This window comes from Megalobrama amblycephala, linkage group LG13, assembly GCF_018812025.1.
Source record: "Megalobrama amblycephala isolate DHTTF-2021 linkage group LG13, ASM1881202v1, whole genome shotgun sequence".
Lineage (NCBI taxonomy): Eukaryota > Metazoa > Chordata > Actinopteri > Cypriniformes > Xenocyprididae > Megalobrama > Megalobrama amblycephala.
This window is the reverse complement of record NC_063056.1, coordinates 10,495,144-10,517,776: the sequence shown is the minus strand read 5'-3', so window position 1 is coordinate 10,517,776 and position 22,633 is coordinate 10,495,144. Positions and strand designations below refer to the sequence as shown.

General features: G+C 35.6%; 1 protein-coding gene across 2 annotated transcripts; it reads right to left on the bottom strand.

Annotated features, from left to right (window-relative positions):
• Positions 1 to 583: 583 nt before the first annotated feature.
• On the bottom strand, positions 584 to 21,287 carry LOC125243863 (doublecortin domain-containing protein 2-like). Of its 2 annotated transcripts, none has more exons than XM_048153707.1 (9): positions 20,339 to 21,287; positions 19,187 to 19,238; positions 17,481 to 17,557; positions 15,374 to 15,508; positions 13,112 to 13,261; positions 12,983 to 13,037; positions 12,731 to 12,905; positions 2,921 to 2,973; positions 584 to 1,847 (listed from the first exon to the last, which is right to left on the bottom strand). In XM_048153707.1, exons 1-9 carry the CDS (start codon positions 20,623 to 20,625, stop codon positions 1,473 to 1,475), a joined length of 1,359 nt encoding a protein of 452 aa, XP_048009664.1. In that variant the 5' UTR covers positions 20,626 to 21,287; the 3' UTR covers positions 584 to 1,472. The 2 variants fall into 2 exon arrangements, with proteins under 2 accessions (XP_048009664.1, XP_048009663.1); XM_048153706.1 differs by having other exon boundaries at positions 584 to 1,850; positions 20,339 to 21,224.
• Positions 21,288 to 22,633: the final 1,346 nt, after the last annotated feature.

Genomic DNA, 22,633 nt, shown 5'->3' with positions numbered 1-22,633 from the left:
GTTAGTTGATATGACTGCTGAAATCATACAAGGCTTTGTGTGAGGAACAGACTTAAAATACATTTTAGTCAGTTCATTATAGAAAACATTAAATGATTTCAGTTCAGAAGACCTGGTGTATGTGCAAGATGTATGAACGACTTTCATGGTACAAAAATTGAGAAACACTTTCCATTCTTGTATGTAAAATAGCAGCCTGGATATTACCCCAAAAATAATAATGTTGGGAAGTTTGGAACACATGAGAGTGAGTAATAGATAGATTTTCTTTTTTCAGGATGAAATATCCCTTTAACATTACCATGAAACAAAATGATTATTATTATTATTATTATTATTATTATTATTATTTTAAGGATTATTGCAGTATTTATTATTGATTTTTGCACATTCCTTTTTATTCATGAGCCCTTACAATTTTCAATCAAAATAACTTCCCCTCCCTCTTGCAGCGACATCTCTTCTCTGATGTGTTTTTACTGGTGCGAGGGCAGGACAGCCTGTCACTCACATGAGATCAGCCAATAGAAAACCACAACCATCCAATTAGTTCCCCATGGACAAAAACGAGTGACCTGCTTTCAGCCGTTAACCATTAGTGTAATAAACTAACCGTACACAAATACACCAACACAGTACAAACTCTGATGACAGAAGACACACTTAATGAATAGGATATCCAGACAGATCTGTAAAAACTTGTCTGTATTTAGATATATGTTTTAGTATGCATGTAGCTTATCGTTCAGGACTGATGTTAATCAACTCAGTTAAACCGGTTAGAATGATAGTATAATAATCATAATGATGACAAATAACTTGACATCACATGTCATAAACAATGGAGGAGATGCTAAAACATAATGCATGAAATAGAAATCTATATATTTAGCTTTGTTTAAAAAAAACATCTAAAATAAATATATTTAGCAAACATTATATCTAGCTTAGCAGATATTAGCAGAGTAATGATGTTAAATGGAGAATAGATATTTTCTTAAATCCTGACAGACTAAGCTATGTTATTAAATCAGTTCACTTTGTTATAATCTCAAACCAATATTAATAATATAATATGAAAATTTAGTAGTAATCAAAGCATTAATCATTACTCTAAAAGGAATAGTTCACCGAGAAATTCTCATTCTGTCATTATTTACTCATCAGCCAAGTCAAACCTATAGGAATTTATGTCTTTGGAACACAAAAATTAAGATATTTTGAAGAATGTGCTGATCTCTCTTTTCCGTACAATGTAAGTGAATGAGGATATATTTAAGCAATTATTCACTGATTATCTTCATTTTGATAATCTTACTTTCATTATATTGAAAACAACAGCCCAGATATTTAACAAAAAAAATCTCATTTTATATTCTGCATAAAAGTCAGGTTTGGAACGGTGAGGGTGAGTAAATGATAACAGAATGACCATTTCTCGGTGAACTACTACTTTAAGTTTTCTCATCCTTTCATTCAGTGTTTTCTGATCCTTCCTCACTGGGATCTGGATTCTCTTCTGTCTTCTCTTCCGGATCTCCCTCATTCTCCGTGTTCTCTTGGTTTTCCTCTTCTGCTCCTTCCACTTGTTTGTCTTCTTCATCCTCTATATCAGCTTCTACGTCCTTTTTCTCTTCGCTGGTTTCATTTGCCTCTTGTTCTGATGTCTGTTCCTCATCCTTTATCTCTCCATCCTCTTCTTTCTCTTCTTCCTCTTCCATTTCTTTTTTTTCATCCTCTTGTTTCTTCTCTTCTTCTTCTCCATCACACGGTGATTCTTCTGTGTTTTGGGCTGGTTCACTTTCTGTTTTAGATGAGTCGTCTATATCTTGACTGGCCTCTGCTGCCTCCTTAATAAAACAACATTCAAATGAGAGTGTGTGTGTGTGTGTGTGTGTGTGTGTGTGTGTGTGTGTGTGTGTGTGTGTGTGTGTGTGTGTGTGTGTGTGTGTGTGTGTGTGTGTAAAATGGGTATGTGTGTGTGCCTGGTATTCCCTACTTTATGGGGACAATTTTTTTTTTTTTTTTTTTTTTTTTTGTCCCCATGAGGAAAACAGCTTATAAATCATACTAAATACTAAATGTCCCAAACTATTTCAAAAATCTAAAAATGCAGAAAGTTTTCTGTAATGGGTAGGTTTAAGGGTAGGGGGATATAATATATATGTATGTTTTATCCCCCTTCACTTATATGTTTGTACAGTATAAAAATCATTACGTCTCTGCCCCCATAAAACATGGAAACCAGTGTGTGTGTGTGCCTTTTTGTGATTTATGAGGACACAAATTTGTATAATGACATGGGTATTACACGTAAACATGAAATATGAGGACATTTCATGAGTCCTCATATTTAAAATAGCTTTAAAAACATACTAAACAATGTTTTATTAAAAACGTATAAATGCAGAATTTTTTCTGTGATGGGTAGGTTTAGGGGTAGGGGTAGTGTAGGGGGATAGAATGTACAGTTTGTACAGTATAAAAACCATTACGCCTATGGAATGTCCTCACTTTGATAGCAAAAACAACCTGCATGTGTGTGTACACACTATCATTCAAAAGTTAGATTATTCTTTATTGTTTTTGAAATATGTCTCTTCTGCTAAGTATGCAAGGCTACATTTATTTGATAAAAATACAGTAAAACAGTAATATCAAAATGCAGTAAAAACCCTGTTTTTTATATATATATATATATATATATATATATATATATATATATATATATATATATATATATATATTCTCTTGAATAAGCTATATTCTCTTGAATATTCTCTTGAAGGCTGAAACGCTACTTTACACTAGACACAAGGTGAGTGACTTCTGAGTAACTCTGTTAAGAAATGAATCGTATGTGTGCAGATTGGGTTTATGTAAGAGTATTAGAGATCATGATGTGGTTAGTGCACCTCACCTGCTCGACTTGTGAAGTCTTGTTATCCTCTGCACTTCTGTCCTCTCCATCATCTGCACAAACACAGACATAAAAGATAAAACAGCAGCGCCATCCAATGGTCAGGATTAAAACTACGACGTAATTTCTGCAGGTCAATAATTACAACTACTTTGCACATTCACACACAGACACATCTGATATTGTATATAAATCCTAATTTGATGCTTCTATGAAAACTTTGATGAAAAGGTAAAATGGCTTTCATGCCTTCATGCTCAACTGCATCAATAAAATGAGCAAAAGTCCAAAAATGAAATAAAGAAATTCATATATATGCCTAATTATATAAAATAAAATAATATTTATATTTATGAAAATTTGTGATTTTATTGGTGAAAGCAACGATGATCAATACGATCATCGTTACGGATCTAGTGGTTAAAATGACAGATTTAGCTTCAGAACTCAAATAAGCAAGTACTGAAATAGGCCTATGTCACACTCTTATTAAAATCTCTCATTAATTAATTACAGAGTCAATTTTTAAATGACCATTAGCTTTCGACGGTTCTGTGTAATTATTTTTGCAAGATTTACAGTCAAACCATTGTACTCTCTAGTAAACAAGAAAATTACACGAGTGTTTTAAATACTTAATGAGCAATAAATCCAAACATTGTGTGTGAAATCAATATACTCTAAATAATTAAACAGCAGAATTAATGCACCTCATATAAGTTCACGCTTTCCCCAATAGCGGCTATAAAAATATTGCTGTGCAGATGATAGCATTTCACCCAGGCATTTAATGCGTTTCAAATGCAAAACTGATTGAAGTTTAGCAGCGGAGATGAGCCGGCATAGCAATAATGGGCTTCTTTGAATATTTTATGGAAATCGCTCACATTTATTAACTGTAGTCCAAAACCCAGACTGTAAGCAGGACCGCTAATGTAACAATAAACAGTTAAATGTGATTGAGAGAAGGGCTTGTCTCATAAAAATGCTAAATCAAATTAAATAATATTTTAAAACCTTCATTAAAGGCTGTTGGATGGGGGATGGGGAGGGGGTATAAATCCTGACTCGAATGACGCAAGTTTTTGCCGCCTGTTTTTAAGCCTTCATTTCCAACACAACTGCTGTTAGATAGTAGGTTTTATTTCTCTGCAAATAAATATGTCTTTCTCTTCAGTCTTACTTTCTTGTTTTGTGTTCAACAAAGGAAAGAAACTCATAAAGGTTTGGAACAACATGAGGGTGAGTAAATGATGACAAAATTTTCATTTTTGGGGTGCACTGTCCCTTTAAAGCCTGGGACATACCAAGCCAACTTAAAGACTAGCGGTGACGAAAACCAACAGTGTTGTTGCCTTGCTTTGGATGCATCTTGAACACACAGCACAGATTACAGCTGACTGCAAACTAGCACTTGCATGTAAAGAATTAACATTCTTCATTTCAACTGCCAGAAAAGCACATTTTCACCACATTTTTAGGGATAAAATGTATGCAAGTGCTGCTAAAGTGGAGATTTCTGACTTTAAAAGGCATGTATTATAATTTATTGTATTGTATTGTATTGTAATTGTAATTTACAGATACAAATATATAAATAAATTGTTTTCTTTCCACTAGTCTGAAACAACACATTATGAAAAGCCAAATATATAGGCTAAAATCTCAAAATGAAAAAATGTTTCAGTTTTCTGCTGAAAAAATGTTTTTTCCTGAAGTGTCTTGCCTTAAATTTACTAAAAGGAACCAAGTTTACAAAAAACAACAATCTAAAGCATACATAACCATAACCAAAATGATCTAGGCTACAAACAGTCTCAGCAGTTCAGGCAGAATCAACCACACAGGTTTAACACTTAGTGTTAGAGGTTTAGAACGAACTCTGAGCAGAGAGATTGAAGAACATCATCTACTCCATTCATAGCTAGAAATGAAGACTTTCACAAAGGACACAAGTGGTGACAAGTAAACAAAGCACCACTGCACTTATGAAGTGAGATGTGTATTTGAAAGACTCGTGTCAGGTGTTCAGCACTTCTCGGCCGATTTTACACAAAAGACCGAGAGCTCCAGCGGTGATGTGAAGAACTCACACATGTGAAGCTGTTAAGGCAGTCATTGGTTGCTAGGCACTCGGCCAATCTTTTTAACTCCCGCGGGCCGGAGAAGAACAAGTCCTGCTGTTTTCACGCTATAGATGAGGTATTTATGGATTATTTTAATAAAGACCTCCTAAGGCTCGCTATAGCTTTCTCTCATCCACATAATGTTACCAAGCAAACTACACAACCCACGAGACGGAGCATCAGAACCACTCTGCCGTCATGAATTCTGCTTTACATCTCTGTTTATGACAAGCTTTACTTTCGTTCTTAGACCACGTGATGCATAATGAATCCAATGCAAATCAATTACAGCAGAAGCGATTGAGCCAAACATGAGAACATGGTAATAAAATGTGCAAATGCGATTGGTATGCATGCACCTGGCATCAAATGCGTTGAATGATTTTGCTCTTATGCAAACAAGGACAAAAACATGTGCTGCTCCAGAGGCAACCAATCACATTCATAACCTCATCAAAACTGATAGCTGTATGAAATATGTATGACAGAAACTGTTTAATCACAGATGATAAAATTTCACTTTTACAATTTGAGGTTGCTATGCACTTGGTAAAAATTGCATGTTTTTTTTTATTTAGTCTTGCCCTGAAAAAGCTGTTTCACATAACAGATATTTACAGACAAAACAATAGCTTAATTTATTAAAGAAAACCTGTTCAAAAGTTTACATACCCTTAATTCTTAATGTGTCATTAGCTGATGAAACGTGGTATGTGTGATGTTTTGTGATAGTGTTCATGAGCCTCTGTTTGTCCTGAGTAGTATTCTTTGGTTTTCTGAGCTACAGTGCTTATAAAACAAATATTAGCATATTAGTAATAGCATTAGTATATTAGCAACGCGAGCATTGGTGACATTACAGTTAGATGCTTTTCTGTAATGTTGATTTTAATAGCCATTTGAATTTAAATCATAATGAATTCTACTGCAGAAATGTAAAGAGTGTGTTCCTTCATTCAACCAGAGATCTGAGCCATATCTACAGACCAAACAATAAGAGACCCTTTTTACACCAGACTGGAAGAAAACACCTAGCATTACCCTAGAATCCACCCATAGCACCTTAGCAACAGCACAGCAACACCCACAACACAACAGCATTGTCTTCAGAAAAACGTTCAAATCTAGTTTGATCTACTTTTTTTTATAATGGCATTAATGGAGTTTATAATGCAGGAACAGTGGCAGAAATAAAAACCGAAAAATAATGATATTGGATGCATCAGCCCCTCAAAGCCATTAATCGCTCAGGTCAAGTGCAATGCTATAAATGTGCTAAAATATTTTTCTTAACATGCTCCACATTTAGTCTACAGACTAAAACGACTAAATATTATTTCTTTCTCTTAATCCAATAAGCCTCCTTCAAAGGATGATAAAAAAGTTTTTTTTTTTTTTTTTTTTTTTCAGCCTGGTTGGCATGCAGGATAAGGATGTAATGTTTTTATGGCAATTCATGAGGAAGTGACATGAAAACAGCACAGCGCTCAGACACGCTCGCTTACAGATAGACCTGTCTGCTCAGACATGCAGTTCCAGCATTTGTTTTTCCCTCATAAGTGAAGACTGCTGGGAAGCATTAAGAAGACGTACTGATTGGCTAATTCGCTTTGGCAGTGTCACCTTTTTCTATCTGAGCCGGCCCGGGGGGATATATTAAATCATGTTGTTTGCTTATAAAAGCAGCTTTTAACACGCTGATAGCGAGATTAATGAGTGAGCTTGTAATCATAGGCTGCGGCAGTGTCATAAACACATGGCTGTAACGCTGTCCTCTACAATAAATGAAGATGAGAGATCAACCAAACGGCCACCTTCAGCTGCGACTGACCTTGCGGAGATGAAATTTACCAGCTAAAAGGGCTTTTCATTTTGCTGTATGATGTTGATGGCAACAAAATTGCTCTCACAAGGTTAAACTATATAAATATTGTGCAAACAGAAGGAATAAAGAAGGCAAAACTGAGAAAACCAACAGAGACATGATTTCTTAATAGGTGAAAGCCTTGAAATGCAACAATGACCAAAATGACAGTTTTATCATTCTCACAAACAACATGTCTAATATTTAAAAAGCCAAATATACTTCCACTAAAGCTTCTAAGGTGCCATTAAAAAGACACATGTAACCTTCAGTCTATTGGCAGGCTTATTACAGAATAGGAATGTGCACGGTGAAAGAGACCAATTCAACAGAAGGCGTTTTGTTACACCTCTATAAAGCACAAGGGCAAAATAACCATGGCTCTTGTGCGAACATTTCCAGATTTGTACTACACTGTGATTATTTGCATTGTTCTGAAAAAATTTGAGTGATAGTCGCTTAATACCAAAGTAAAACTGCCACTATCTCTATTATATTGTGGTCTCAACATTGAGAACAAATGCAGAACAGACCCCTAACCTCATACATCAGCACATAGTCTTAACATACATCCCATCTGGATGACAGCAGAGCTGTTTTATCAATTTATTCACCTATAATAGTGACATGAAGCTGGTATAACTCACAATAGAAGTCATTGCTGGGATTTTGAGTCTTTAATGGTCTTAACACTGCATAATCAGTATGAATCACTCTGCAATAGGGCTTAATTGGGAATATTTTAAGGCACAGTTTTGGTGGAAAGCAATTTGCCACTTCTGACAAAAATAAATCACCATGCTTTTGGTGGGAGGACTGTATAAAATCACACTGATTATCACCTCCTCCTTGTCTAAGTGCATACAAAAACCGGGGGCGGGTTAATCAGTCCTGACTTCCATTCGCCGGAGTGTTTTCTTGCATTCCTGTTGATTTGTCAGAGGCAGACAGGAGACTCCTATAAGAGCGCTGTTACCAGCGAACAGCAAACCCACCAAGGCAATTGTCCAAGCTCCGCCCAGCAACTATTACACGGGCCTCCATCTTGGCCAATCATGTACGGCAGCCTCTTTCAGAAGAATTTCAACAGCCATTTCTGAAAAAGTTCCTCCAAAACATCATACATTCAGGGGCCTGATTCAAAACCACACAATTACTCAGCCCTAAGCTTAATTGTAAACATGAATATTTCATACATCATTTAAAGAAAAATATGTTTTGATTTAGTCAGCAGACAGTGAGGAGTGAGTCCGTCTCCCACTGCTGTAAGGACTGGATGTAAAGAGGGATATACTGATTAAAAAAAATAAAAATAAAAAACTACTGTGACCCTACAGACATTGTTATCTCCTGTCCTGGAATCTGAGCGTTCCAAGAGCTCTAAAATTTAACCAGTAACTGACTTTACACTATTTGTATCACTCCGCTTGTTTGTGTTTGTTCCAGATGGACTGTCAGTCTCTGTGTTAGTGGTGGTGATTTTATGGTGATCATTTTTGCAGGTACACAGTTTCACAAGTGGGTGGCAACAAATGACTTTATGAGTCTTTATGAGTGAGTCATTGAATCATTCATTCAACCAATTCGTTCAAGACTGCAGCCGCATACAAAATATGCATACTTCCCTGTTATATTGTAGGTGAAAAGAGTAGTATGTCCGAATTCACAGTATTCATATATGCTGTAGAAAATTATTTGTCAATGTTGTAAATAAAAAGATTATTAGAGTATGTTTTACAAGAAATTACAATTTCAGTTTTTCTGCTAAAAAAAATCATGTTTCTGTTCTTTGTAAACATTTGTGAAAATTAATAGCAATTTCTGAATGGAAATCCTACCCCCCTAGGTGAAATGTACGGAGCCTCTAAAACGAACATGGTGGTGGAAAAAATATATTTCAAAACTTTTTAATTTCCCAAAGAAGATTCATTCAGTCATTGAATGATTCACTCAACTGATTCGTTCAAAAATTCTGATTCATTCAAGAATGAAACACGTGCTTAGATTGTTTAAACATTTTTGCTGAAAGTAATGACATTATTTTTTTTTTTTTACAGCTAAATGTGTATGTCTGTCATTTCTAAAAACAGGTTTTCCTGAACACTTTCCTTGTCATCAACATGGTCAGACAATTTGCCATGTCAGGCTGTCTGGGATGCTCAATCAAACAGAGTTTTAATTTCTTGCTTATAGGTGTCTCTGAATATTAAAGTAGGATAGGATCAAGTATTTTACAATTAAAAAACCTCACAGACATCACCATTAATTGTTCATCTCAGTAGCTGCACATTCATACTGTTATGTTTTAGAAGCAGTCTTTATATGATATTATTAATGATTAATATCATATTATTCACATAAAAAATAGGTAATGCTCTGCTACAGTTTACATTCTGGTACATTTAATACTAATGAGATTGTGCTGGTAAGGACACAAGGAAAAGACTGTGACAAGAAAATTACATTTCTACATTTAAAGAAGGATCTGACTCCCTCTTCCAAACCCTCTTTTATTCTCTTGTCTCTCGCCTCTGGTTCAGATATTGCATTACTGCCATCACTGCAGGCCATGATCTAATTAGAAGCGAGCAAGACTTTAGCACTTGTCAAATCTCAGTCTGTTCGGAGGTGCTGAAAGACCTCAGACACACACACATACACGTTCTGATCAGTGAAGTGAGGCACAGAGAGAGGCACCTTAATGGCCTATTTCAGCATTATTACAGTATTGTGGATGGATTGTCACCAGGAGCCCTGAGATACTGAACTGTGAAAGCTATCAGCGGCTCTTGTACGTCTCCACACTCTTCTGATCCCTCCCTGTCATTACTGGAGTGGGACGGAGCCGCAGCAATTTCCCCCTGATTCCTCCTTCCCTCTCTCAAACACAACCACACATCCTCACTCTCCTCCAGAACCCTCTCTGACTTCATTACGCCATGTGATTGGAGAATTTGCCCTACATTCATTTAACACTTGTGCCATCTGTTAGACTCCCTCGTTAATGGTGTCAGATCCTCTGCAAATCATTGATATTCAAATGTATGCACATAGCGTTATATTCCAGCACATAGTTTCCTGCCTTCTAATGCACGGTTTATTTATCAAAGAGGGATATTCATCAGTGTAAGAGATACAAAATGTTTTGCCTGCATTGAGAGCTGCGCTTTAAGACTGTGCTTTACTCTGAACAAAACATGTGATGTTTCTGATCTTTTGGCTTTTAATTCAAATGATCTTGTTTCACACTTCACATACAGATTTGTAACAATGTTGACATTATGTTTAAAATTGTTTTGTCTTGAACCCATGTCAAGACCATTCTAACATCAATGGATTTTTGCTGCTCACTTCAACACCACACTTTTACCTTAAAGGATTAGTTTACTTCAGAATTAAAATTTCCTGATAATTTACTCACCCCCATGTCATCCAAGATGTTTATGTCTTTCTTTCTTCAGTCAAAAAGAAATTAAGGTTTTTGAGGAAAACATTCCAGCATTTTTCTCCATATAGTGGACTTCACAGGGGTATGACAGGTTGAAGGTCAAAATTGCAGTTTCGCCTACATCACGCATGACCTTTCCAATGTGATTACGTAATAAGTGGCACATCGCAGAGCAGTGCAAGACAAGCGTTTGTGGTTAAAAAGTATATAATTTTTTTTTTTTTTTTTTTTTTTTAAGAAAATTGCCGATCGTTTTGCTAGACAAGACCCTTATTCCTTGTCTGGGATTGTGTAGAGCCCTCTGAAGCTGGATTGAAACTGCAATTTGGACCCATTGCACCCTAGTGAAGTCCACTATATGGAGAAAAATCCTGGAATGTTTTCCTCAAAAACCTTCATTTCTTTTTGACTGAAGAAAGAAAGACATAAACATCTTGGATGACATAGTCACATGTAAGTAAATTATCAGGAAATTTTAATTCTGAAGTGAACTAATGCTTTGATATTAGATTCAGCGTTAAATTTGAGCACAGATCTGCATTTTCACTTCCTGATGACAAATAATAAATCCTGAATGAACCTCAATTATTAGCAGCCGAAATGAGCAGAATGCCGCTCAACACGAATACAACCAGCTCCAGTAAAACATTTGACTAGTCAGTGCAGATGATTACATCAGGCAACTAAACTCCCTGGTTCTGTAATCCTATATCCTGCATGAAGGAATCAAATGGAGACATTTATCCTGCGACACTGGAAACTTCATTAATTTACAATTTGATATGGTCAAACTGACTCACTATTACCACTTGTTTATTGGCTTGATTCTGTCATACACACTCAAATCATCACCTAAAATGACCTTGATGAATATGTTCCTGGCTTAAGTCCTCATTCATTTAATAAGCAGAACAAATGTCTGTGTAAAATCACAACAGATTACGAAAGAACCGTTTTCACATAGAAATACATTCTGCTCGACCCAAGAAACGGAAGCTCCCCCTGAAAGCGTGAAGAACAGAAGAGATGTGCTTTTGTTGACTTCATTGCCATGGAGATTTAATAGGCTTGTTTCAGACACCTGGGTACCAGCAGGACCTCGAGTGCTAATGAGGGAGAGACGCTTCTACACTAACTACAGACACTGCTCAATATGTGACACCTCCTCACTACCAAGCCTCTTATTTCTGAGCTTTATTTTCACCACATCAATTTAAGTATGAATCAAATTTCGTTCATAATCTGGAGCGTGACCAATAGCATTTGCGGGCGATCTCTGAAAGGGCTCTCTTTGCACTGAAATGTCATCATTCGGTGAGATGTTCTGGAAAGAGACACGTGCAGTCAAGCATGGCGCGGATCGCACACTGCCGGCTGCAATCTGAGGACACATGATGATGATGATGATGATGATGATGTAATTCCTCTCATGCCACAGCAAGAGCATGAGCAATACACTCATAGAACACCAGTGCCACCTCTTGGACACACAGGGAAGCGCATTATATAAGCATCACTGAATTACATCATCGTAATCCAGACAATAGTGGCTGCTGAGACACTTGGATACAGACACACATGCAAAGAAAGACATGATGAAAGCTGTCAAAGACAACAAAAACTAGATAGTAATAGTGATAGATTATGCATCTTTACAGTTAAATCAATCAGTGTTAAACCTATTTATATTGATTCAGTCACATATTTCATGAGACAGTGACAAGCTAAAGGTACATTCTGTTCTTACAGTGTACATAAACTAGTGTTCAAAAGTTTAGGGTCAGTAAGATTTTTTTAATAGAAATTAATACTTTTATCCAGCAAAGATGCATTAAATTGATCAAAAATGACAAAAGACCTCTATAAAGTTATAAAATATTATTTCAAATAAATGCTGTTCTTTCTATTCATCAATGAATCAGTTTTTACAAAAATATGAAGAAGAACAACTGTTTTCAACATTGATAATAATAAGAAATGTTTCTTAAGCCGCAAATCAGCATAATAGAATGATTTCTGAAGGATAATGTGACACTAATGAGTAATGATTCTGAAAATTCAACTTGACGATAACAGGAATTTTTTTTAAAAAAAATAATAAATTCACATATGTACAAAACATTTATTTTAAATTGTAATAATATTACACAAAATTACTGTTTTACTGTATTTTTGATTAAAAATGCAGTCTTGGTGAGCATAAGAGACTTCTTTCAAAAACACTTTTAAAAAATTTACCAACCCAAAACTTTAGAACACTAGTGTATGTAGTTGTACATGCTGTGTTCCTATTTTGGACAGACAAATGTCTAAATATGAATTTCTTCATTGACTTCAGATTTTCTACTGATGGTCAAACGTGTGTCTCTTACCATTGTCCTGAGCCTCATTAGACGCTGTGAGTTCGCTCCTCTTCTTGCGTATACTCATGAGTCTGGCCTGAGAGATCTCTCTCACCATAGACGACAGCTGTTCTTTGGAGCTCTGGTCCGGAGGACTGCTCTTCTCCTGTCCATACTCAGACTTACTGAGATGATGGTTCCCTACCTGACAACAGAAATATTCAACAATTTAACATATGAATGCCCAACGCAAAATCTTTCATGTTTTGTTTTTGTACTCACATCTCCATTTTGTCGTCTGTATTTGTATATTGGTGGTAGTGATGCTGCTTTTGACCTAAAATCACATTCAATTACAATCTGTTTAAAAACATGCTTCATTGCATTGAAAATACTGCGTCTTTCTCTTACCCGTTCATTCGCTTTATGCCTATGGGTTTATTGAACAGGAGGTCACTGTAAGGAAGCTTTTTAAATTTGTCTCGGCCAACAGCAACATAAAACTGTCCATTTTCTAACTCCTTTCCATCCATAACGAGAGTCCCTTCAAAGGTGTAGAGGCTGCAACAGAAGATGTTAAAGGCTAAATTAAATAAATATTGCTTAGATGACATATTAATGCTTTCTTTTCCCGAATGAGGAAAGGGCACTTATCATCTAAAGGACTTTTAACGAAGTTTTTCAGGCTTGTACAGTCCATCTAACAAAAATATGTTTTAAGAATGTTTTGCTAATGTTCCCTCCCATTAAGTTAGGAAAACAATTTCTGAATGTTGTCTAAACATTCAAAATGTCCAGTTTTTTAAATGTTTTAAAAACATTTCTTGGTCATGCAAATGTTTAAGGAACATTCCATTTGATCATTTTGCAAACATTACTGGAACATTTCATTACATTATTACAATCAAAACGCTTAAGAAAAAAAAAAAAAAACTTTTCATGAACGATGTATAAATAATGTTTTTTTTTTTGTTGTTTTTTTTTTTTTTTGCTAACTTTTTGAAAACATTATTAAAGACCAGGGGCCGTATTCACAAAACATTTTATCTTACCACTAAGAGTTCTCCGAAATAGCAGTAAAAGTAAAAGTTCTTAGCTAAGAGTTTTCTCTTAAAACCTATTCACAAAGCTGCTGAGACAAACTTTTACTAAGAAATAGAGAAAGGTCTTAAGTTAAGAGTAAGGGCGGGGTTGACCTCGTTGCTATGGATGATGTCAACACACTTACTAACTATGCCCACAGTGATTGACTGATGGGGGAGAAGTCTCTGTCAGCGATTTAATCATAGGGATGTTGTAGAACGAGATATCATGTTTCCATATTCAAATAAAGGTTTTAAAATACAAATGTTGCCATATTCAGAGAAAGTTTTTTTTTTTTTTTATAAAAATGTTGCCATATTGAAAAAAAGATTTTAAAATGTAGGCTAAGTGTCACAAATTAAATTAGTAAATGTTCAATTAATTGTCCGCCTCTTACATGTCTGCGTCTCGAGAGATTGCAGAATTCAAGTGACAAATGATGCTTTATAAACAAAGTTATGGAGGAGCGTGTTTAAACGGTCTATCTAATCAGTTTGAGTGGAGGAATATATACACAGACGAGATCAGACTCGCATTACCTCGACAGTTTTCTGCATCCCTCCGCCAACCTGCTCCTCAATCTCTGCTGGGATATGGGGCGAACTCTGGGTTTGGGCTAAATCAATTCCAAACTCAGAGTTTGGGCAAAATAAATTCCAAACAAATTCCAAGATCGGAGCCCTCGATCCCCTTGGACAGCATGCCAAATACGCATATATATATACTCTATTCGATCATTTGTAAGTGTGAACCCGTGAAAACAACTGCCACAGGTAATAGTACGTTATTTATATATTTCTTTATTTATTTATTGAAGATTTATTTTTGGCATTTTATTGTATTCCATAAATCAAAATATGTATTGCATTTATGAAGAAAAGGTGCAGCACCCAGCTTTATCGCTATTGCCTCAATGGTGTACAGTGCCTTTAGGTGGATTAGGATTGTTTGTGATTTGGTCTTAGTGACTTAGGAGTCCTCTTGACTACTCTTAACGTTTCACAGGTTTAGGAGCTAGTTTTAACGCTAAAATACTTTGTGAAATACTCTTAGAGCAAAAATTTAGGAGTCCTAAATTTAGGACTGACACGCCCATTAGTTTCTCCTAAATCTGTAAGTTAGGAGCTACTTTTAGCTTAAGATGTTTTGTGAATACAGCCCCTGATAACTTTAAATGACCATTCATTTAATTAACGACTATTAACGTTATTGGAAAAATGTTTGTTCATAACAAGAACCTTGCCAGGACGTTAGCCATAGTTCTGAGAATGCTCCCTGTTAGCTTGGAGTGTCCTGGAGAAGCACAATAATGAAAGTAAATTATGATCTGATTTCCAAAATATCTGAAATGATGTCATTTTTTAAATTGCTGTAAGGAAGCTTCTCTTAAAAATAATTAAATAAATAACTCTTACAAGTGCACAAGAGTCAACCTCTGATTTTAATGAGCAACTGCCAGCAGCATTAGGTAAAAAACAGCTAGTACTTTTTTTACCTTCTGGCGAAAAAAAAAAAAAAAAAAAATTCCTTTAGAAGCCATTTCATGAACATGAATTCTGACTAATATAAACTAAATTCACTTTTATGTACCTCCGCACACCCCCCACAATTCGCAAGCCCATTTTCTCTGTGATCATCTCCAGAATCCGCTCAAACTGGCCAATCACACGGCTGGGAATCAGAAGCCTCACCGCTGGATTCAGGACATCTCCATTTGCCACAACACTGAGTACACAGAAAAACAAATTTACATTTATATTACAAATGTATATTTGTAACATTGTAGATGTACAAACAAACAAAATAAATTAATACAGTACATCCATTCAGAAATAAATACATAAACACATACAGTTCATACATACATATAGAGTGCTGGTTCATTAGTTGCTTAAAAGAATAGTTCTTCCCAAACATCCAACTTCCTTACTATTTGATTATTTATTTATTTATTTATTTATTTATTTATTTATTTTTGTGTTTTTTTCCCTTTCAAAACTTGACTGCTGTGGTTACTACGAGCTATCACTGTGTGCAAAGAGCTGCAAAATTTCTCCAGAAATGTACTAAAAAAACAGCATAATGGGTTTGGAACAACAAAGTATAAATAATGGCAGAATTTTCATTTTTGAGTGAACTGCTTAGGCTTTTAAGTGCCCCATAGAGATATTTGATTAAATCTGAAAAAAGAAAAGAAAAACAAAACCCACAACACAAATGCTGCTTTTAGACACTAATCCCCGGTTTCACAGACAAGGCTTGAGCCTCAATGGAAAGCAACTTGCACTGACTTATATTAAAATATGTCAGAGCCATAGTTTTGTCTCAAGATACACACCAGGGGCCGTATTCACAAAACATCTTAAGGCTAAAAGTAGCTCCTTACTTGCCGATTTAGGAGAAACTCTTAAAAATAATGGGTGTGTCAGTCCTAATTTTAGGAGTCCTAAATTTTTGCTCTAAGAGTATTTCACAAAACATTTTAGCGTTAAAACTAGCTCCTAAATCTGTGAAACGTTAGGAGTAGTCAAGAGGACTCCTAAGTCACTAAGACCAAATCACAAACAGTCCTAATCCACCCAAAGACACTGTACACCATTGAGACAATAGCAATAGAGCCTTAGGTGCTGAACTTTTTCTTCATAAATGCAATATATTTTGATTTATAGATTTGAATCTACGATGAGACACCAAAAAAAAAAAAAAAAAAAAAAATCTTTAACAAATAAATAAATATTGTCCGATTACCTGTGGCAGTGGTTTTCATGAGTTCACACTTACAAATGATTGGATAGAGTAAAAAAATAAAATAAAATAAAAATAAGCATATTTGGTGTGCTGTCCAAGGGAATCGAGGGCTCTGAGCTTAGAATTTAGCCCAAACCCAAAGTTCTTCCCGTTCTCCGAAAGTGAAGAGTGGGATGGCAGAGGGATACAGAAAACTGTCAAAGTAACTATAAGCGAGTCGGCTCTCGTCTGTGTATTCCTCCTCTCGAGCTGATTAGAAAGACCATTTGAATGTTTCTCCCAAACTTTGTTTATAAAACATAATTTGTCGCTTGCATTCCGCATTCTCTTGAGATGCAGACATCCAAGAGGTGGACAATTAACTATATTAGTTTAATTAGTGACACTTAGCCTACATTTTAAAACCTTTATTTGAATATGGCAACATTTTAATTAAAAAATATTTGTTTGAATATGGCAACATTTGTATTTAAAAACCTTTATTTTAATATGGAAACATGACACCTCATTCTACAATATTTCTATGATTAAATCGCTGACTCCTCCCCATCAGCCAATCACTCTGTGTTTACTCCGTAGCAACGAGGTCAACCCCGTCCTTACTCTTAGCTTAAGACTTCAGTCTATTCCTTAGTAAAAGTTTGTCTCAGCAGCTTTGTGAATAGGTTTTAAGAGAAAACTCTTAGCTAAGAACTTTTACTGCTATTTAGGAGAACTCTTAGTGGTAAGATAAAATGTTTTGTGAATACGGCCCCTGTAATGTTTTTTCTAAGGCACATTTATAAAAGTTACTTAAATGTCCTAACTGAACTAAGGACTATGGCTTAATCTAAGACCTGTCAGTGAAACCAGGAGGTTCAAAGGTTTGCAGTAATGCTGACTAAACAATTATGGATTGAAGTGTGTCTAAATTTCAGTACAATAAAATAAAGAAATAAACAGTACTTACAATATTGCACAGGGTTCTTTGATGGGTTTGAGGAATCTGGCAGACACTATCACACGACTCTGAGGAACGGGTTTCAACTGCACATAGGAAAAAGACTTAAATGTGTGGCACACACAATAACAGTATTAATCTACTCATAGTACTCTGAATCTCAAGTTAAATATTAAATATAAAAGTTAAATATACTAAGTTGCTGTTTTTCATGCTTGAATGTTCAAAAAACACATTATTTTTTCACAGCACTTCTCTTCCAAGTTTGTCTGTAACACTCTAGGGGACTGGACTGGTAAACCGAAGGTTGCGGGCTCGATTCTCAATACCGGCAGGAAATGAATTCCCTTGAGCAAGGCACCTAACCCCCAATCACTTCCTGGGTGCCACAGCAAAAATGGCTGCCCACTGCTCCGGGTGCGTGTGTCCATGGTTTACTTTGTGTGTTCACTACTCACTACTCCTAATGTGTGTTGAATAAGTTTTTTTTTTTACATTTTACAATTGAATCTAAGAAAATAAATAGGAAACTGCATTGAGCAGACAGTAGAAAACACGGCCTCAAGACGTGAAATGTGAGAGCTGCTCACTGGCTGTCAAGGTCAGATGCAAGTTCGATTAACCAGTGTGTTTAAGTGAGGGCCTTGCTCAGTTCAACCCAAACACAGACAGACAACTGCTCTCATCTAGTGTTTCAGTGTCTCTCGGGCCCCTGCTGTATCCCCTGGTAACCCCACAGGCACTTGTGTAAATAGCAGAGGGACGGTGAGTCTTTGGGCCGCTGCCAGGCCAAAGCAGCCGCTCTAATTGAGACAATCAGGAGCCAGTAGGAACAAAGTGTGGCCCTCATCGTAAATAAATTGGCCTGTTCAATCTTGCCTAATGATGATTAGGACATTGTATCACCAATTACCAAGGCAACAGCCATTTAGTTCACTGCAATAATAAAGTGGGCTCTGAGCAGGTGTGATGATACTCACTCTCTTTGCCTTAGAGAGTTCATAAAATTTTAAGACTGTTGTAAAGTCCCTGTGCTCTTTTTCAGTCTTTCTTTTCATTCCCTTCTTTAACTAGTCTTGAGTACAGCGGGAGTATATGAAGTGTCATTCAGATCGTCTCAGAGCTTTGTTTGTGCATTGGGTCAGAGCCATTGACTTAAATATGCATCCAAGGAGGTGGATAATAATTCACAGGTTAATAATTCATTGCCAAATGAGCCGACAACAAAGTGATTCTTCCCAGACGACAACGCAGACGGTGTGTGTCTAAACATTACACCTCGCTTAGGTAGTTTTTCTTGAATGTTAAAAGCAGGTGCGATATGCTGAACTAGCACACTAATGGTCCAGACATATGTGTGAAGGGACCTGCATGCTGCTTTTCCTTTAAACATATACCTTGAAAAAAAGATTGTGTTTTGAAAAACATGTTCTTAAATCATTTGCTTTGTTTGCAATGTCTAAATCTACAGGGGTCTTTAGTGTTCTGGTACATAGCTACAGTAGTCCTCTGGGGCACGTGGATGAACTTATATACCCAGCTGAATCCATTAACAACCAACCTAGTGTAGTGACTGACTGCTATACACTGAATGTTTGTGCTCTGTTCTTAATTAATGGGATCAGCAGTGTTTTATATAGGAGTTGAGCTATTGGAGTTGTATACACATACACAGATTTCAGCTGTACAAATAAAGTGTAAATATTTGTCCTTACCACTCCATTGGGCTGAAGCGTTCTTTTCTTCCTGGTTCCTATCTGTAAATAACTAGAAAGCAAGTTGAATTACTTTCCCCCTCTTTCACAATGCAAAGAAAAAGATTATTTGCAGATTTTGTGAAGTTCCTATTAGTTGCCATAAAACAGCTTTAGTAAAACATTTAATTAATGAAAGTTAAAATGTGTGTTTGATCTAAAAGTTCATGCTTAAATATGTGAAATTAGTTATCTACATTTTTATTACAACTTTATGAAACTAACATTTTAATTTTGTTAAAATGAATGAGTTGGATCAGAAAGTGAAGGCAAAACATCATCATTTGTCCACCATACAACTTTCATTCTGAAAGTGCATCCAGGATGCACTTCATGAAGTTGGTTGATAAATGTTGACTCTGACTCTGCAGTTTTCATTTGTGCCCCGTTTTGATCACTGCATCATTCCCAGACTTTCATTTGTGCTATTACAGAGTTTTCGTAACTTTTCTGCCACTGTAAAATATGGAAAATAAAGAATAAATTGATGTATGTGTAAATGTGTGACTGGTGTACATGTCCTCATGGCATATTTAGGTTTGATCAGGCAAGGTTAAAATATGATACATTTTCATGCACAAAAATATACAATCGGATGGCTCAATCGGATTGAAAAGTTATCATTTAAACATCTCTATAAAAAATAAATAAATAAATAAATAAAATAATGCTGCAAACATTTTTCTATTTATGTTCTGAAACATTAAAGACATTAGGCGATATCCAACTAAAACATTTCAGAAAGAAACGTTTCATGAACGATGTATAAGCCTAAAAAGTGTTTTTATGCTAACATTTTGAGAACATTATGAAAGACTAAATGAAAACGCTATTTCTGAATGTTCTCGGAACGTTAAAAACATCCAGTTTTTGTCCTAACGCTTTGATAACATTATTAAAGACCAGATAACTTTGAACGTTCTATAAACGTTACCGAAAGAACTTTTGTTTATAACTTTGAGATTAGATAGATAGATAGATAGATAGATAGATAGATAGATAGATAGATAGATAGATAGATAGATAGATAGATAGATAGATAGATAGATAGATAGATAGATAGATAGATAGATAGATAGATAGATAGATAGATAGATAGATAGATAGTCTTACTCTATCTTCTTGAACTTCTCTCGTCCAGCAGCCACATACTGTTCTCCGCTCCTCAGGTGCTCCAGTGAGTCTATCCGATGTCCCGCTTTGGGCGTGTAGATGTTCCTCACAGCTCCAAACGGAGCCCGGACTCCACCAGTCACCTCCCGCAGCAGCGTGTCGAAGGTCGAAACCCTCTTCGCGTTGATCACCAAACGCCTGGGCTCGTAATACGGATCCCCATTCCGATATAAATATATATTTTTCACTTCAGGTTGAGACAGAAAGTTTGGCTTCTCCACACTCATGGCCACAAAAGGTGAAAGTTATCAAAGGAAAGAAGTTATAGCGCAATGCTGTTATATCTCCAGTGTAGTGCCTCAGTGCATATAATCCTCATGATCGAAGCGACATGCATGTTTGATCAACAAATCAACATTCTGTTACGCAACAATAAGCAAACAAACATATGTGGGGAAAAATCGCGTGGAATTTCCGCAAATAAAACTTTCAAACGGGATGTTCATAGCATGATGCTATAAAGATGTAAAGCGCAGACTAAACAGAAAGATGCTGAATAGCGGCGTTTCAGCGCACGTGAAGCGGACACACAGGCATCTCGCGCACTGAACGCCTGTCCGCAATGGTCATGGTAACTCTTGTGTTCTTTCCAGCGGTTTCTATAGTGACATTACAATCTTAAAGCCCGCTGATACCACCCTGCACTAACTCAAGAGACTCGGCATTATATATGGCAAGCCGTTTTAACATTTAGCAATCTACCTTAAAACAATCTGCTATATTGGTAGTAGCTACTTGTGCCATTAATATTCCAAAAGTGACTATTTTTTTCCCAAGTTCACCAGTAACTTTATTTGACACTATATTTATTCAGTTGGTAGTCAGAGACAAGTTTCATATTTTACAAACTGCACATTTTTGCCAATGAATTATGGAGATCTCTGTACACTTCTGACTAATATAGTACATAATAAAGTTTCATAGAAATCATTCCAATAGTCACAGGTATCCTGTTTGATAGTACTTTTTAGATTTATTAGATATAGTGCCCATGAATGAAACACTTAATCCCAATAATAAACATTTGTAAATTTTTGTAATATTTCTTATAACCATTTTACAATTCAATTAAAAATCTTACTAAGATACTACATAAACTAGATCTTACTAGATAAAAAATGTGACTAGTAACATACAAAATACATGCTAGTGCCTAAAAATTTGTATTTAATTAATGTCTTTTCATTTGTTGCTATGAGTACTTTAATATATCATGAAATTATTTGAAAAAAATACTAAAGAACAAAAAAAAAATGTTGTTTTTAGCAGAATATATACAAGTACCTAATGAATAGTTACGCTCAAAGTTAGGCCATAGTATGTGCAAGCTCAGTTAGTTCTAGCATACTTACCATTGGCTTTCCATACTGAGTGTATTTTAGTAAATTTAAAATTACAATATGTACTATTAACCCTTTACTGCTAAAACAGCTTTTACATCCAGATATTAATGTATGACCACTTTTGGATGTGGATGTATACCACATTCAATAGAGTAAAACAGAATCTCAATTCAGCCTAATTGGACACCAAGGAATTAATGTGCAAGTACAACCCTCCGTTGCTCTTATCTTGGAACAAAAAACATGTTTGTTTGGTGTGTTGCATAACAACTGTGTGTTAAATGCCTTGACCACTTGCAAGATTAGTGCCAAGGGAAAGCAGCCTTGGAAATTTGGTTAATTAGTGCATCTCTCCACACAGGTTTGGGAACAGCATTTTTCTGTGAAGAACAAGTGATATCCATTATATACACATGCTAAAATTCATATTGCATTTAAGCTTTTTAGCAGTTGCTCTTATCCAGAGTGAATTACAAGAAATATTTGAATAATTTTAGCTAATAATTGTGGTGTTCCGCAGGAAAAAAAAAAAAGGTCCCACAGGTTTGGAATGCCATGAGGGTGAGTAAATGATGACAGAATTTCATAATTTTTCATCTACAATCTATTGATTCAACTGAATCAATTATAATTTATACTCATGGTTTATTGGTTGTATTTTAATTGTATTGGTTATTTTAATTGTATCAGTTAATCAGTTATCACTTGCTGTAGTGTCCAACTGAGACTGTAACCCATGAATGACAGCAAAACACAGGAGTAAAAGAATAGATGCAAAAAGAACAAGAGTATTTATAAGTCTTCTTTTGTACAGAATTTAGGAGGTACTCTTTTTTTATTTTATATTGCACTGGCCTGGGGGTGTAAGAAAATATAGATACGCTTTAATATT